The 15,180-nt window shown below is 48.7% G+C and overlaps 3 protein-coding genes across 3 annotated transcripts in view; all 3 read right to left on the bottom strand.

Moving 5' to 3' along the window:
- Positions 1-4,238, bottom strand: part of LOC117615370 (abrin-d-like) — a 6,435-nt gene extending 2,197 nt beyond the window's left edge. Inside the window, 1 exon segment of the mRNA XM_034344444.1 lies at positions 3,836-4,238. Coding sequence (XP_034200335.1) covers positions 3,836-4,133 — 298 coding nt within the window. The 5' untranslated portion in view covers positions 4,134-4,238.
- Positions 4,239-4,968: 730 nt separating this feature from the next.
- LOC117614761 (ribosome-inactivating protein bryodin II-like) lies at positions 4,969-6,156 on the bottom strand. Its single transcript, XM_034343662.1, has one exon. It carries the CDS (start codon positions 6,074-6,076, stop codon positions 5,192-5,194), a length of 885 nt encoding a protein of 294 aa, XP_034199553.1. The 5' UTR covers positions 6,077-6,156; the 3' UTR covers positions 4,969-5,191.
- A 4,621-nt stretch (positions 6,157-10,777) lies between these two features.
- LOC117617298 lies at positions 10,778-14,776 on the bottom strand. The gene is made up of 3 exons (XM_034346627.1): positions 13,488-14,776; positions 12,857-13,349; positions 10,778-12,754 (listed from the first exon to the last, which is right to left on the bottom strand). The coding sequence occupies exons 1-3, from the start codon at positions 14,774-14,776 to the stop codon at positions 10,778-10,780; spliced, it is 3,759 nt and encodes a 1,252-aa protein (XP_034202518.1).
- Between the last annotated feature and the right edge of the window lie 404 nt (positions 14,777-15,180).

The following is a 15,180-nucleotide window of genomic DNA, read 5'->3' as shown; positions in this document are numbered from 1 at the left end:
TTTTCTTAACCTGCAAACTATTCAAGTCTAAGTAGTATTATATCCAGGAGGAATGTCCATGTACACCTCCTCTGTGAGTTCGCCATGTAGAAAAGCATTCTTTACATCAAACTGGTGTAGTGGCCAATCCAAATTAGCTGCAAGGGACAATAAGCCTCTGACGGTGTTTAACTTTGCAACTGGTGCAAAAGTTTCTTCATAGTCTATACCATAGGTCTGTGTGTACCCTTTTGCCACAAGTCTTGCCTTGTATTGCTCGATAGATCCATCTGCATTATGTTTTATAGTAAACACCCATCTACATCCGATAGTCTTTTTTCCTCGTGGTATAGTCTCCAATGTCCAAGTCTGATTTTTCTCAAGAGCTTTCATCTCCTCTTTTATAGCTTGGACCCACTTAGGATCTTTCAATGCTTCAAAGACCTTGGTTGGAATATGGATAGCAAACAACTGATGCACAAAAGCCTTGAGTGGTTCAGACAGCTTCTCAATGGATACATGATTTGCAATTGGATACTTGGATGTCTTGCCAATATCAGGTGAATAACGGTTTGGTGGCTTCCCACGATTTTGCCTGAAAGGTAATTGATATCCAATAGTTTTATCCTCTAAATGCACAAGTCTAGTAGGAGAATTTACCTCAAAGATATTCTCAGGAGATTGGTCCGTTGGTACTGTTGAATGAGAGGGGGGGTCTTCATCTTGTTGCTCTGAGTTATCTGTAAGAGTATGACTCGAATCAAAAACATCTTCGCAAGGGTTAGGCGATCGATCGTTGTTTGGCAGAGAGCATTCGCACGTGCCAGACTCGGGATGATCAATTGTTATTGTTTCTTGGTCGAGAGCAATCTTCGTGCATAGATGAATATCCTCATGTTCCAAGCTACTCCAATTGAGCTCTTTACTCGGTATCTCCCCCTGAAGAGTAGAATTGGATGCTGGGTCATAGAAGAACATATCTGATTCTAAAAAGGTGACATCCAAAGTGACATAGGTTCGCCGGGTAGAAGGGTGATAACATCGGTAGCCTTTCTGATGAGTGGCATAACCCAAAAAAACACAACGAAGCGCACATGGATCAAGTTTGCTTCGTTGATTTTTGTGGAGATGAACGAAGGCCACACAGCCAAAAATGCGAGGGTTAAGCACCAAAACAGAGGGCAGAGGCCCGTGTTGCGCGAGCACTTGTAATGGAGTTTTGAAGTTCAAGACCCCAGATGGCATGCGGTTGATAAGGTGGACAGCAGTGACGACAGCATCATCCCAGTGATGACAAGGAAATGGCCATCAATGAGAAGAGCACGGGCTATTTCAAGGAGATGACGATTCTTCCGTTCGGCAACACCATTTTGTTGTGGTGTCTGGGGGCAAGTTGTCTCATGAATAATGCCATGTGTCTGGAAGTAAGTCTGAAAATCATGATTAACAAATTCTCCACCGTTGTCAGAGCGAAGAATCTGTATTTGAGCATTGAACTGTGTTTCCATCTGTTTGTGAAAGGATTGGAACAGGGAAGACACTTCATTCTTATTTTTCATCAAATAAAGCCATGTCATCCTTGTACAATCATCTATGAATGTGACAAACCAACGAATACCGGAATGAGTAGAAATAGGTGAGGGTCCCCAAACATCAGAATAAATTAAAGCAAAAGGAATAGTACTTTTATTCCTATTTAAAGGATAGGATGCTCTATGACTCTTGGCTAGAATGCAAGTGTCACATTTAAAATCTGAGTCCTTAAATACAGAAAACAATTCGGGCAATAAGTGTCTCATATAACCAAAAGATGGATGCCCCAAACGTCGGTGCCAGAGCCAAATTTGTTGGTGCTTGTCATCAGACGGATGCTTTACACTATTGGCACGTCCCATACTGAAGTCATCCACATAGTACAGCCCCCCTCTTTTAGTACCACGCCCAATGATCTCCTTGGTGAGAATATCCTGTAGTAAACAAAAATTGGGATAAATTAGTGCACAACAATTTAGTTGTTCAGTGGCCTGACTTACAGACATTAATTTATTAGACAAAGATAGAACGAGTAGAGTATTAGAAAGGGACAGAGAAGGTGAAAGGGCAACAGTGTCGGCCCCTGTCACAGGATAGGTAACTCCATTTGCATTGGCAATACTTGTGCGGCGGGGTGTAGTGGTGTGCAAAAAATCATTCGGATCAAAGGTCATATGATCAGTGGCGCCAGAATCAATTATCCAACCAGTAGTATCTCGTAGATTAGAAGTATGAAATGCATAACCACAGTTACCTGAGACATCCGGAAGCGCGGGACTATCAGGAAGATCTACCTGCGGGAACAAGGCTAATGGGGGTTCGGTAGAGACAAGAGCAACACGGCCGGAATTACTAGCAGTTTCTTTGAGCTTGCGAGCGCGGAGGTTCTCCCACCAATCAGGATAACCATTTAGCTTAAAACAGGTGTCACGGGTATGTTTGAGGTTGCCACAGTGCGTGCAACCACTTCCATCAGTCGGAGCCTTGGGATGGGAAGGTGGGATGGTTTTAGGAAGTGGCGCACCAGCAGCAGTAGCATATGACTGGATCTGAAGATGGGCCGCAGTAGAGGAATTATGGGGCTGTCCGGCACGAGTAGGGAGACCGGATCGAGGAGCACTCTTGGCCGCTAAGCCAGCACCAGTGGCTCGATCGGATGAACCCATCATCACTGCTTGTCGAACATCTTCACGACGAACATAGGCATAAGCTTGGTCAACAGTAGGGAATGAAGTCATGTGAAGAACATCACTTCGGGCCTTATCAAGACGATCATCAAGGCCATCCAAAAATATGTAAACTCGATCTTCCTGCAGAATATCATTATAGCGCTTGATATCAATTTCATACTCCATCATATTTGGACGACGAAAATCAATTTCTCTCCATAAGCTTTGGAGAGTATTGTAATAGGTTTCAATGGAGCCACCAGCTTGTCGCATACGAGAGACTCATCGTTTCAGATCATAAACCTGAGAGGTGTCAGTGCCATCATAGTAAGTTGTGGCAATTGCATCCCACACTGCTTTTGCCGTCGAAAATCGAATGAAATTGCCAATCAAGCTCTGCTCCAGAGAATTGATAAGCCATCCCTTCACAATAGAGTTCTCGGTGCGCCAGCGAGGAAACGTTGGAGCAGTCAAAGGAGGTTGTGGAAGATCGCCATTAATATATCCCAATTTGTCTTTGCCGGAGATATACAACTCTACAACTTGGGACCATAGGGCATAGTTGGTGCCATCCAACTTTATGCCAATCTGTGCAGCGGAAGCTTCATAGGTAATTGTCGTCGGAATCGTTGTCTGATTCGGGTTCAAGGTTGTCATCTGATTCGAGGTCGGGGTTGTCGTCTGAGTCGATGTCGGGGTCGTCTTGGTAGGATCCTGATTTAGGATCAATTTCGAGGTCTGAGTCTGCATCTGCATTAGTTGAGCCACCTGGGCACTCAACTCGGCTATGGTTGGTTGAGAAGGAGAGGAGGAAGCAGTGGTGCTACCGCCACTAGGATTAGAAGAGTCATCCTCCCCCATGGTGGCGGCTAGGGTTTAGAAACTAGAGTCAGCAATCCCAAGATCGCCGCTCTGATACCATGCTAAAATATGAAAACTATGAGAGAATATTTGTTTGTGGGAATTTTCTGTGTATTCTTCTCCTTGTAGGAGGTTATATTTATAATACAACAAAACCTAAATGAGCAAGTAAATAATAAATTCCTAAATTCATTTACAGTAGGAAATCAGGAATTAAAGTAAATCAATTATAATTATAATAGGAATTCTTGGTGTGTAAGGAAAGTAAGTCAATATCCACAAGTCACGCCAACATTGGATTGGAGGCCGATCGTTGGGAGCATTTTCTGCAAGAAAGTAGGATCGACCACCTGCAGCGTAACCCACCACGTAAGCGTTCACCACATCGATTGCCACCGTGATGGTATTGTTTTCAGAGTTTGTTAGATCAACAAGCAGAAAGCGCTGCGCATTCTGCACATCTTCTTTTCGTGGCAGCACCGGTATACCATGTGACTTGGGCCGTCCGGCTGTGAGTCTGAGTCGCAGAGCGTCTATGAAGGTGCGGTATGTCTGGGGGGTTGCATTCCTAGTGGAGAAGACGAGTGCCATGTTAAAGCAAACAGAGAAACAACACACAAGAAAATGATGAGAAAGAAATTGCGATCTAGAAACTGTATGAAGATTAATTCTCTCTATTTTCGGAATGAATATGAATACACCATTATGTATCAGCTTTTATAACAGTGGAGAAAGTAACAGCTGGCTACAACTATCTTTGTTACTTGAGACTTGGAACAAGCTAAATTCTCAAATATGTCATGCATTGAAAAAGCTATGAAGACTTTGGGTTGCTGCAGTCGCCTTGTTGGAATTTGTCTCTCTAAACGGAACTGGTACTCTATCAACTTATGAATATCATAGTTATTGTCGACAAGATATCATGGATAGATGAAGAGGATTTTTACCCACTTGGAATAAGACAAAACGTATCATTGTCACAGCATATATCTAGAAAGTATATTCAAAATATGTGGTTAAATTTGAAGTCGTCGATTCGTCGCGTGTGTTGGTTGGATGGTGGTTCTAATCCTGGTCGGAAAAAGAGAACAAGTCCTATTCATTGTATTAAATATTAATATCTATCAGCTTGCTGGAGTTGGTGACAGAGGTGCGTACAACACACAACTCTCCACAAATATCTAAAGTGGGTGGCTGAAGTGAAAATGCTTGAAGTGTACATGAAATTAACAGGTGTGAGATTGAGACAAGTACCCATAAAAAAGAGAGTGCCCATAAAAAAGCAGTGAAAAAGGGTATAGAAACACAAGGATAAAAAAATGGGATGCAATTCTATGTGGAAGATTGAGACAAGTACACAGGCGCATGCCTTTGCCTCTCCACCACTTGCTCAAACAAGAAGATTATGGAAATTGTATACTTATTATTATGTGAAACCACTAGAGACATTGAATCATTAACACAATTTCCAGTGATGAAAGCGATATTACATGTGAAAAATACTAACTGGAGAACAGAAGTTAACCTTGCTGGCCGTTATTTTATTACACACGAACGACACGATTTGCAAATTGCACACCTCTCAAAACGGAAGGGTCAACCAAGCAAAGCAAACAACAACAAAAGTCAACTAAGTTGAAGTATTACAATTACAATTCATCATGACGATGAGGTCCAGATCCAGGGTTGCAATTTCCGTTTCGATCGTAGAGCAGCATCGCGACACCCCGAACGAAGGGTGAATCAACACTGTTTACTTCGCGGCGTTCATTTCCGACATTGTGGAGCATAATAGTCCTATCGAAGCCTGTTTCATTGCGCTGTTGTGCCCTCTGGATCTGTTCGGAGAGATCAGACCAATGGGTTTCCAGGCTCTCCATTGCAAGGCCTCGCATAAGTGGATCGTACGTTTCCCGCATGGTAGTGCGGACTAGTCCCTCAATGGCCCGGAACCTTGCCGCTTCTGACAGCATCTGAATGATGACGATAAACCCTAAGGCTTGGTTGGTTGGGGATGACGCGGAGGACAACAGGCTGATGGCGGTATCTAGTTCATTGCGTCCCATGGGGATTTGCTCAAGCACAGGTGTATTGTCATGCGCACTTGCCCCAGCTCGGTTACGAGCACGATTACGTGGGGTATTCCGTTCTACTGCTTCTCGTGCAACCCGCGAAAGCCCGCTGTAGCTGCCGTCGAAGCCCAGATCAATCCGAGTGGTGGCGTCGCGGAATAAAGTGTGGATTGGAGGCCGATTATCACGAGCATTTTCTTGAAGAAGATAGGCTCGACCATCTGCAGCATAACCCACCACGTAAGCGTTGACCACATCGATTGCGAGCCTGATGGTATTGCCTTGAGAGTTTGTGAGATCAACAAGAAGAAAGCGCTGCGCGTCCGGCACATCTTCTCTTCGAGGCAGCACTGGTATACCGTGTGATGTGGGTCGTCCGGCTGTGAGTTGGTCTCGCAGAGCTTGTATGAAGTCGCGGTATGTCTCAGGGGTTGCATTCTTAGTGGAGAAGGATAGTATCATTTTTAAAGCAAACAGAAGAAATAATTGAGAGAAGAAATCTGTATGAAAAATTACTTCTCTGTGTTTTCTGAATGAATGAATAAAATACACCTGTGTCATGTGTGTATCGGCCTTTATACAACAGTAGAGAGACGAATGACAGCTTGCTTGGCTAACATCTGAGCTGACTAAGTCAACGTTGTTTTCTTTTTTCCTTTTCTCGTCTTATTTCAGAATATAAAAATAAAGTGATGATTAGAAACATCACCGCATAATTTTATTTGAGTATCCTATCTTACCACCAAAGAATTTCTCCCGGATGAGAACTGTGGAACACAACTTGCATTGATTCTGACTCTGAGTTTCTATTCTTTTCTTTTGTTTCGGCTAAAGAAAAGAAAAGATACGAAAACGACAAAGTGATTCCAAATACTTATTGTTCGGTTTAGTTTGATTGGCTGGAATTCATACATTTTTGACAAAAAAGAGTTGAGAGAAGATTTCATCGAGCAATCTGAAAACTAAATTTGGTTGAAATTGGAGTTTGGTGTCAAAGTGTTGGGCGAAATGGTATGAATGCTCTCTATATTAATTAAATGGTCTTTGGTTAAAGAAATGTTGACATTTTGTATGTGTTCCAATATATTAATTAAATGAGAATAATTGAATGCTATGTATACTTTAATGCTTTTTGTTGATGCGAAAAAGTGGTCTGACACGTGGTTCGCCCAATTTAGTGATATTATGTCTTCGGAAGGTAGTTAGTCTTCGAATGATCAACTTCCTGCAAAAGGGACACGTTCGGTAAGACCTTGGGGTACCGGTGCGGTACCGGCCGAAGGCTCTCCGATGCTTAAGTAAGTACGGATTTAGTAAATGTCAGATTACAGATCAAGCGGTAGCGTACTGTTGGTTTTTTATGTCCCCCTCTTTTGGGAATAGGGGTCTCCTTATATAGGCCTTGGGAGGCGTGCATTATGTTCATATTTCCGATGTGGGACTGTAGGAGCTGGTCGTGAGCATGACACGTGCCCTAGGGCAAAAGCATCAAGATGTATAGTATTCGGTAGGGGACATGCCGAAGGGCCTGTAGTGACGGGTGTCGATTCCGTCCACGTGTCAGGTGGTCATTGGTTGTTAATATACGGTATAAACAGTAGTCCCCCAAGTTCTCTTCCGAAGGTTCTTCGGAAGGGAATTTGGTTCTCCCTGATGACTCGTAGATGCCCTGCCGTTCGGCAAGTTCGTTTGGGAGAGGCTCCCCTGAGACCTGAAGGGTCGCTGGTGTTGAGAGGGGTGAAGGCAGAGACGCTTCGATTTATGCGCCTGGCGTGCAGAGACGCTTCGTCTTCTGTACCAGGCGTGCAGCCTACGTCACCAATCATCGGGCGACACGTGGCTAGCGAAGTGACGCCTGACGGCGTCATTTATGAGCCGTTTCGTTTCCCGAGGTATACCGTTGCAGCCATCTCCCTATAAATTGAGGCTCCTCCAGGCGTAAAACTCACTTTGCATTTTAGAGTTGACGCGAGAGCTCTTCCCAGGCGATTTCCGAAGAGTGTTAACGGCAACCTGGGCGATTTTCACGCGAGGTCTCGGCGATCAAGGCGATTTCCGAAGCGGGTGAACGGCAGTCAAATCGATTTTCGAAGGAGTTCTCGGCAATCAAAGCTCTCGACAACACCCAAGGTAAGGTACCGTTCAGCACTCTCAAAAATTCTATTTTGTATTGCTGCGCGTGCTTTCGTAGCATAGGCTTAGCCGATCGTCTATAGGGCCCTCCTTCGGTAGTCTAGTGAACTATAGGTAGTGGCGTAGACATCGGTAGGGTAGTTCATTACACGACCACCTTAGCCTTCGTTTCCTTTCCTTTTTGTAGATGTCTGCTAGCGAGTCTTCCTTGGGCAGTGAGCCCAATGCGTTCGATGAGGAGTTGTCATCGGGCTGGGACACATCTAGTTTGGCTGTGAGCCTCGACGCCGAGGGTCAAGAGGACACCGATGTGGAAATCGTCGGTGAGGAGGTGAACTCCGTTCCTACTCATGGCGTCGGCAAGGGGCTGATGACGGGGCAGCCACTTCCCCTGGCCGCAGTTTATAAAGACGGTACCCGATTCGGTACCTTCGAGCATCAGCCGGAGGCCTCCACTTCCGGTCGTGATGAGGCTATTGCCGGTCCCTCTCGGTCGAGGGTGACGATCGTCCACCGGGAGCGGTCAAGGATACCGGTAGGCGTACCGAAGAGGGTCCTGTTCGGGGTTGATTACCTGGAGCCGAACAAGCTTACCGAACGGGAGCTTCAAAAGATTAGGGCCGAATACCGCATTCCTGACTCGGTGAAGATGAGGATCCCTAGTCCGACCGAGTCCCTCAGCGACCCAGGAGATGGCGAAGTCGCCTTCTTCACCGACATGCTGGTGCAGGGGGTCAGGTTGCCGTTGCAGCCTGCCGTTCAGAAGCTACTCACCCAGATTGGGTATGCCCCGGGCCAATATAACCCCAACTTCTGGGTGGCCCTGATGGGGGTGATAACGGCTTTCGGGATTGCCGGGGAGGGGGAGCCTTCCTACGAGCAATTCTCCTACCTCTACAGCGTCACCAAGTCGAAGAGTGCCGATCATGGTGGCTGGGTTCAGGCGAATTGCCTGAAGGCTTCCGAGCGGGGTTACTTCGTCAGCTCGGTGCCGACTTCCCAGAAGTCGTGGAGGAATCGGCGGGTGCTACTCTCTGGTGATTGGGAATCGCCATCGGGAGTACGCCCGCAAATCGCCGGTAGGCTTCCTAGTTGCCGATCGGTAGGCTGTCTTTCTGTTTTCTTTTTCTATTTGCTTACTGATTCTTTCTTCGGACAGGCAAACTCAAGCAGCCGACTCCTACGCAAGGCGAGATTCGGCAAATTGACAGGGTGAGGCTGAAGGTCCCTGCTGCCGAGCGAGTGTATCCGCGCTTCCTCTTCACCAATAATCTCATCAGAGCCAGGCTCGTCGACCCTGCCGAGAGTAAGTATACTTGGTTGCGCTTTCCTTCCTCTTCTATTTTTTTGTTGTGCATGCCGACTGACTGATTGTCTGACCAGTGACGGACGCAAGGAAAGCTGCCGAAGCAAAGAAAATGAACGAGTCCTCTAGGAGGCGGCTCATGATGGGCCTGGAGGGCAAGAAAAAGAAGAGGCAGCCCAAGGCGCCTTCCGTTCGGCCGTCCACGGATCCCAAGGACGTGACCCTGGCGGAGCGGCTGCGGCAGCTGGGGGCCGAGCCCGTTGCCCTGGCCCTCTGTCGAAGTCTCCGTGCCGAGGCAGTCGGATGCCGAGGCCGCTGCCTCAAGAGCAGCCGGTAAGCGGCCGGTGACGGTGGACTTGGAGGCTTCACCAGCTTCCAAACGGAGCCGTCCGTCGGAGGCTTCAAGGGCCGTTTTCGCGGCGGAGGACGACGACGGTCCTACCGAGGCCGTCACCATCGCCTGCCCGTCGAAGACGGTCCAATTCGTCAACCACATGATCCTCGGATCGCAGATGGAGCTGCCGGAGGTTGACAAACTGCCGAAGAAGCTACTTCGGGAGCAGGCGGGACGTGCCTTCCGACTGCAGGCAGCGGTAAGAATTTATCTTTCGATGTTGTCCTTTCGTTATGTTTGGTGCCAAGTGGGGCTTCTTTCTGACTATCTTCCTCGTGTGCAGGCGTCCATGGAGATGTGGTTGTGCGTCAAGCGGGCCATCTCCGCTGCCGAACGGGCAAAAAAGGCCTATGATGACGGCAGGGCCAAGGTTGCCGAGGCTGGCAAGGCTATCCAGGATCACGCCCAGCTGCTAAAGGAGAAAGAGGCTGTCGAACGGCGGGCTCTCGCTTCGGAGGCGATGGTGGGCGAGATGCGGGCGGCTCTGGAAGCTGCGCGGGCGGCAACGCGTGATGCCGAGGACGTTTCGGAGGCGGTTCAGGATGCCCTGCAGGAGTCCGAGCGGACCAAGGCTGCGGAGGTCGAGGCTGCCGTTCAAGCGGCGATCCGGGGATACCGTTCTTCTCAGGAGTTCACTGCCCTGCTGGACGGGGAAGTTGGCTCTGAGATGGCGGACATGTTGTACCGATTCAAATGGTACAACCCTGGCCAGAAGCTGAACCTCAACTTTGCTGCCGATCCTCCTCCCCTTCCGGAGGGAATTACTGAAGAGATGATCGAGTACTACGAAGGGGAGGACGCCGCCGAGGGATCTGGGACGAAGCCTGAGGGCGTTTTTATCTTTGTACTTAGTTAACATTTGTTTTTATTTATATTCCGAACACATTGATGCCGAGGGCATCCTTTAATCTGAATTCAAGTCTTTTATTCAACTTTCGATTTTAACCCAAGTGTTGAGTGCGTTACAATTATTAATTGCCGTGGGCTAATTGCCGATAGGGTGTCAAATTCGAATCTCACAATTTATAGCTAATTGCCGTAGGCTAATTGCCGATCGAAAATCACTTATCACCGTAGGCTAATAAGGACGCTGTTGAATATTGAGTTTGAATTTTGACAAGTCCCGAAGGGATCTGTAGTGTAAAACTTTAACGATCGTTTATTGCCGTAGGCTAATATAGAACGCCGTAGGATGTTAACACTTAATCCGAAGGGATCTGTAGGGACAGTTAAAGAGAGGCTGAAGTAATAGTGCCGAAGACTTTCTATTAATCATTTTCGGAGAACAAGTACAGTGAATAATTACAATTCCAACCTGCCGTTGGCTAGGTCACTTGTAGTAGTACTTGAGATGTTCTACGTTCCAAGGATGGCCGAGGGCCTTGCCGTTGGAGCCTCTTAGTCGGTAGGTTCCCGAGCGAAGGATACCGATGATTTCATAAGGTCCTTCCCAGGAAGGTCCGAGGGTTCCTTCCGTGGTATCCTTCGTCGCAAGCGATACCTTGCGCATGACCCAGTCCCCGATTCGGAAAGAGCGGGGTCTGACCCTAGAGTCGTAATACCGAGACACACGCTGTTTGTAGGCTTCATTCCGGAGGTTGGCTTGCGCTCGGTGCTCCTCGAGTAGGTCAAGGCTTAGAGACATAGCCTCTTCGTTCGGCTTCGGTGCGAAGGTTTCCGTTCGGTAGGACGGTTCGCCGATTTCCACAGGCACCACTGCTTCCGAACCAAAAGCCAGGGAAAAGGGGGTTTCTCCAGTGGACGTTCGGTAAGACGTCCGAATGGCCCACAGTGCTTCGGGAAGCTTCTCCGGCCAGGCTCCTTTAGCCTTGTCTAGCTGCCGTTTCAGTAGCTTCTTTACTATTTTGTTTATTGCTTCAACCTGACCGTTCGACTGGGGATGGGCTGGTGATGCGAAAAACAAGTTGATTTTCAAGCGGGTGCAAAATTTCCTGAAGAGTTCCGAATCAAATTGCCTGCCGTTGTCGGTAATGATCGCATATGGGATACCGAATCGGCAACAAATGTGAGTCCAGACGAAATCTTCAATCTTCGCTGCCATTATGGTTGCCAGGGGTTCGGCTTCCACCCATTTGGTGAAGTAGTCGACGGCAACCACTGCGTATTTTACCTGCTCCTTGCCTTGCGGCATCGGACCAATTAGGTCCAGTCCCCATTGTGCGAAAGGCCAAGGGCTAACAATCGGTGTAAGAGGTTCGGCAGGGATATGCGGAACGTTACCGAAGCGCTGACATTTGTCACACCTTTTCACTAGTGAATTGGCGTCTTGGTGCATGGTTGGCCAAAAGTATCCCTGCCGAAAGGCTTTGTAGGCGAGGGATCGGGACCCAGAATGGTCGCCACATACACCATTATGAATTTCCCGAAGGACGTAGTCCCCCTGCTCTGCCGTAAGGCATTTGAGATATGGGGTGGTGTAGCCACGCTTGTAGAGCACATCGTTGATGACAGTGTATCTTGCTGCTCGGTATCTAAGCTTCCGGGCCTGGGCCTTGTCTTCAGGAAGGGTGCCGTTCGTCAGGTACAAGTAGATATGAGACATCCATGTATCCTCATACCGTACGGTACACGTTTCGGAGGCTACCGTACTCGGTTGGGCAAGAATCTCCACCGGTACCTTTCTTCCGACCTTGTCGTTTATCGCCGAAGCCAGGCGCGCCAGTGCATCGGCATGGCTGTTTTCGCCTCTGGGGATCTGTTTGATCTCGTATGCTTGGAAAATTCGGAGTAGCTGATGGGCGGTTGAAAGGTAGGCGTACATGGAGGCATCCTTGGCGGAGAAGTCTGCCGTTACCTGGTTCACAATGAGCTGGGAGTCGCTGTGAATTCGGATTTGCTTTGCATTCATGCTCTTGGCTAACCGAAGGCCGGCCAAGAGGGCTTCATATTCGGCTTCATTGTTGGAAGTCCGGAAGTCGAATCGGAGGGCGTACTCGATCTTGAGTCCGTCCGGTGTTGTCAACACCAAGCCTGCTCCGCATCCTTGCTGGTTTGCCGAGCCATCGACGTGCAAAACCCATATTGGAGTTGAGCTGTCAAACCGTTCGGCGTTCAGCTCGTCCGGCAAGACGGTCTCGGAAACCTCCTCGGGCGTTGGCTGTGCCGTTGATGGGGTAAGCTCGAAGATAAAATCGGCGACAGCCTGGCCCTTTTCGGCGGGCCTCGGGATGAACTGTATGTCGAATTCCCCGAGTTCGATCGCCCATTTGATCAATCGGCCAGAAATTTCTGGTTTCTGGAGCACTTGCCGGAGCGGTTGGTTAGTCAGGACTTTGATCCCGTGTGCCTGGAAGTATGGCCGAAGTCTTCATGCCGAGACAACAAGGGCTAGAGCCAGCTGCTCTAATGGTGGATACCGAAGTTCAGCACTCTGGAGTGCCTTGCTGACATAGAAAATTGGTAACTCTGCCTTCTCTGGTTTCCGAATCAATACCGAGCTGACGGCAGTTTCGGATACCGAAAGGTATAGGTAGAGAATTTCTCCAGGCAGCGGTTTTGACAACAAAGGGGCTTTGCTCATGTAGTTCTTCAAGTCTTGAAATGCGTTATCGCATTCGGCAGTCCATGTGATATCCCGTTTGCCCCCTTTCAAGGCTTTGAAGAACGGTACACATTTATCGGTAGCTTTCGATATGAAGCGGGTCAAGGCGGCCACGCGTCCGGTAAGGCTTTGAATGTCCTTCGTCGTCTTCGGCCTCTCCATATCGATGATTGCTTTTATTTTTTCGGGATTCGCTTCGATCCCCCTTTGACTGATCATGAATCCGAGGAATTTCCCGGAAGATACACCGAAGGCGCATTTCTTCGGGTTCAGTCTCATCCGGTAGTCTTTCAGTATGCCGAACATAATCGATAAGTTCTGTAGGTGATCTTCGGCAGTTCTGCTTTTTACCAACATGTCGTCAACATAAACCTCCATGATGTTGCCGATGTAACCGGCGAAGATTTTGTTGACGAGCCTTTGATATGTTGCCCCCGCGTTCTTCAGACCGAACGGCATGACATTATAACAGTACAACCCTTTGTCCGTTATGAATGCGGTGTGTTCGCTATCGGGAGGGTGCATGAATATCTGATTGTAGCCGGAATAGGCATCCATAAAGCTCAGCAGTTCGTGGCCGGCAGTGGCGTCCACGAGCTGGTCTATCCGTGGCAACGGAAAGCTGTCCTTCGGGCAGGCTTTGTTGAGATCGGTATAGTCTTGGCACATTCGCCACCCGCCTGTGGACTTTTTTACCATGACGGAATTTGCCAGCCATACCGGATATGTTGCCTCCCGGATGAAGCCGATGGTTTGGAGTTTTTCGACCTCCGTGCGCATCGCTTCGTACCGTTCGGCATCGTATGATCGGCGCTTCTGCCTTACGAGCTTATAAGCGGGGGAGATGGTGAGTTTATGGCTGATCACGTCCAGGGCGATGCCGGGCATGTCCTCGTAAGACCACGCGAATACTTCCGAATGGTGCCGCAAGAAGTCTATGAATTGCGTTCGGAGGTTTACAGTAAGTCTTGTGCCGATCCTAACCTGTCGATCGGGTTGTTCATCGCTCAAGGTTATGGTCTCCAATTCTTCGGCGGGTTGCGTGTGAGGAGTGGGTGATTCCTCTCTGGGGTCGTCAACCGGTCCCGTACCGTTCGGCAACCCCTGCACTGTCATGGTCTCGTCGGGGAGTTTGAACGAGGTTGCCCTGAGCGCCGTAGCGTAGCAAGTCCGCGCACTTAACTGATTTCCCCGGATTGCCCCCGTGCCGTTCGGGGTTGGGAACTTCATCAACAGCATGTGGGGCGAGAGATGCGCCTTGATCCTCGTCAGTGCCGTTCGGCCAATGATGACGTTGTATGCCGTCGGGCAATCGACGATGAGGAATTGATCGTACGTCGTCGTTTTTCTCGGCGCCGTGCCAAATGTAATTGGCAGTCTGACACTACCGATCGGTTGGACCAGGTCTCCAGAGAAGCTTAGTAGAGGTGTCAACTGCCGGTCGACTTGGTTGTCATTGATTCCCATCTCTCTGAAAGCTTCGGCAAAGATTACGCTCACGGAGCTCCCGGTATCGATCAGCACTCGCCCTACATCGTAATCGGCAATTTCAGCTCGGATGATCATCGGGTCGTCGTGGGGATAGAGGATTCCCTCTTCTTCCTCTTCGCAAAATGTGATCGGCTCCCAATTCACTTTGGGTACTTCCTGGTGCCGATTCACCTCTATTCCGAGCACCTGAGGAAACTGTGCGGCACGCACGTACTGTTTCATAGAACGGTGGCTCATGCCCGCAACGGTAGGGCCACCGCTGATAGTGCTTATCATGTTTATCTGCCGAGTGGGGTTCGGCACCGGCGCCGGTGGCTGCCGGGCGATATACTGGTCCAGTTTCCCCTCTCGGATCAGCCGCTCCACAATCTTTCTCAAACTTATACAATCTTCCGTGTTGTGGCTGTTGTGCTGATGGTATCGGCAGAATTTACCGGTCTCTCGGTTGTCTTGCCGATTGGGTCTTCTAACATTCGGCTTCGGTATGGCCTCCTGTTCGTTCATCAGAACGGTTTCATACGTGGTATTCAGCAGGGTGAAGACCTCGTTGCCGTGGTCACGGTTGGGCAGGGGTCCTCGGTTGTCGTTGCGACCATACCGCCCTTTCCCTTTCTTCGGCTGATCTCTTCGATCGGCACGGTTGTCTTTCCGCTTATGGTCTGCCGAATATGAGTCGACCC

Source organism: Prunus dulcis, chromosome 1, assembly GCF_902201215.1.
Source record: "Prunus dulcis chromosome 1, ALMONDv2, whole genome shotgun sequence".
In the NCBI taxonomy this organism is placed as follows: Eukaryota; Viridiplantae; Streptophyta; class Magnoliopsida; order Rosales; family Rosaceae; genus Prunus; species Prunus dulcis.
This window is presented reverse-complemented; position numbering and strand designations above follow the sequence as displayed.

Excerpts from the sequence above, each read along its gene's own strand:
- LOC117617298 (XM_034346627.1), bottom strand. The coding sequence starts at position 14,776 with ATGATAAGCACTATCAGCGGTGGCCCTACCGTTGCGGGCATGAGCCAC. Across the intron at positions 13,350-13,487 it reads GCATTCATAACGGACAAAGG|AACTGCCGAAGATCACCTAC; the intron begins GTTGTACTGTTA and ends GGTAAAAAGCAG. Across the intron at positions 12,755-12,856 it reads CAGAGTTACCAATTTTCTAT|GCACACGGGATCAAAGTCCT; the intron begins GTCAGCAAGGCA and ends CCATACTTCCAG.
- LOC117614761 (XM_034343662.1), bottom strand. The coding sequence starts at position 6,076 with ATGATACTATCCTTCTCCACTAAGAATGCAACCCCTGAGACATACCGC.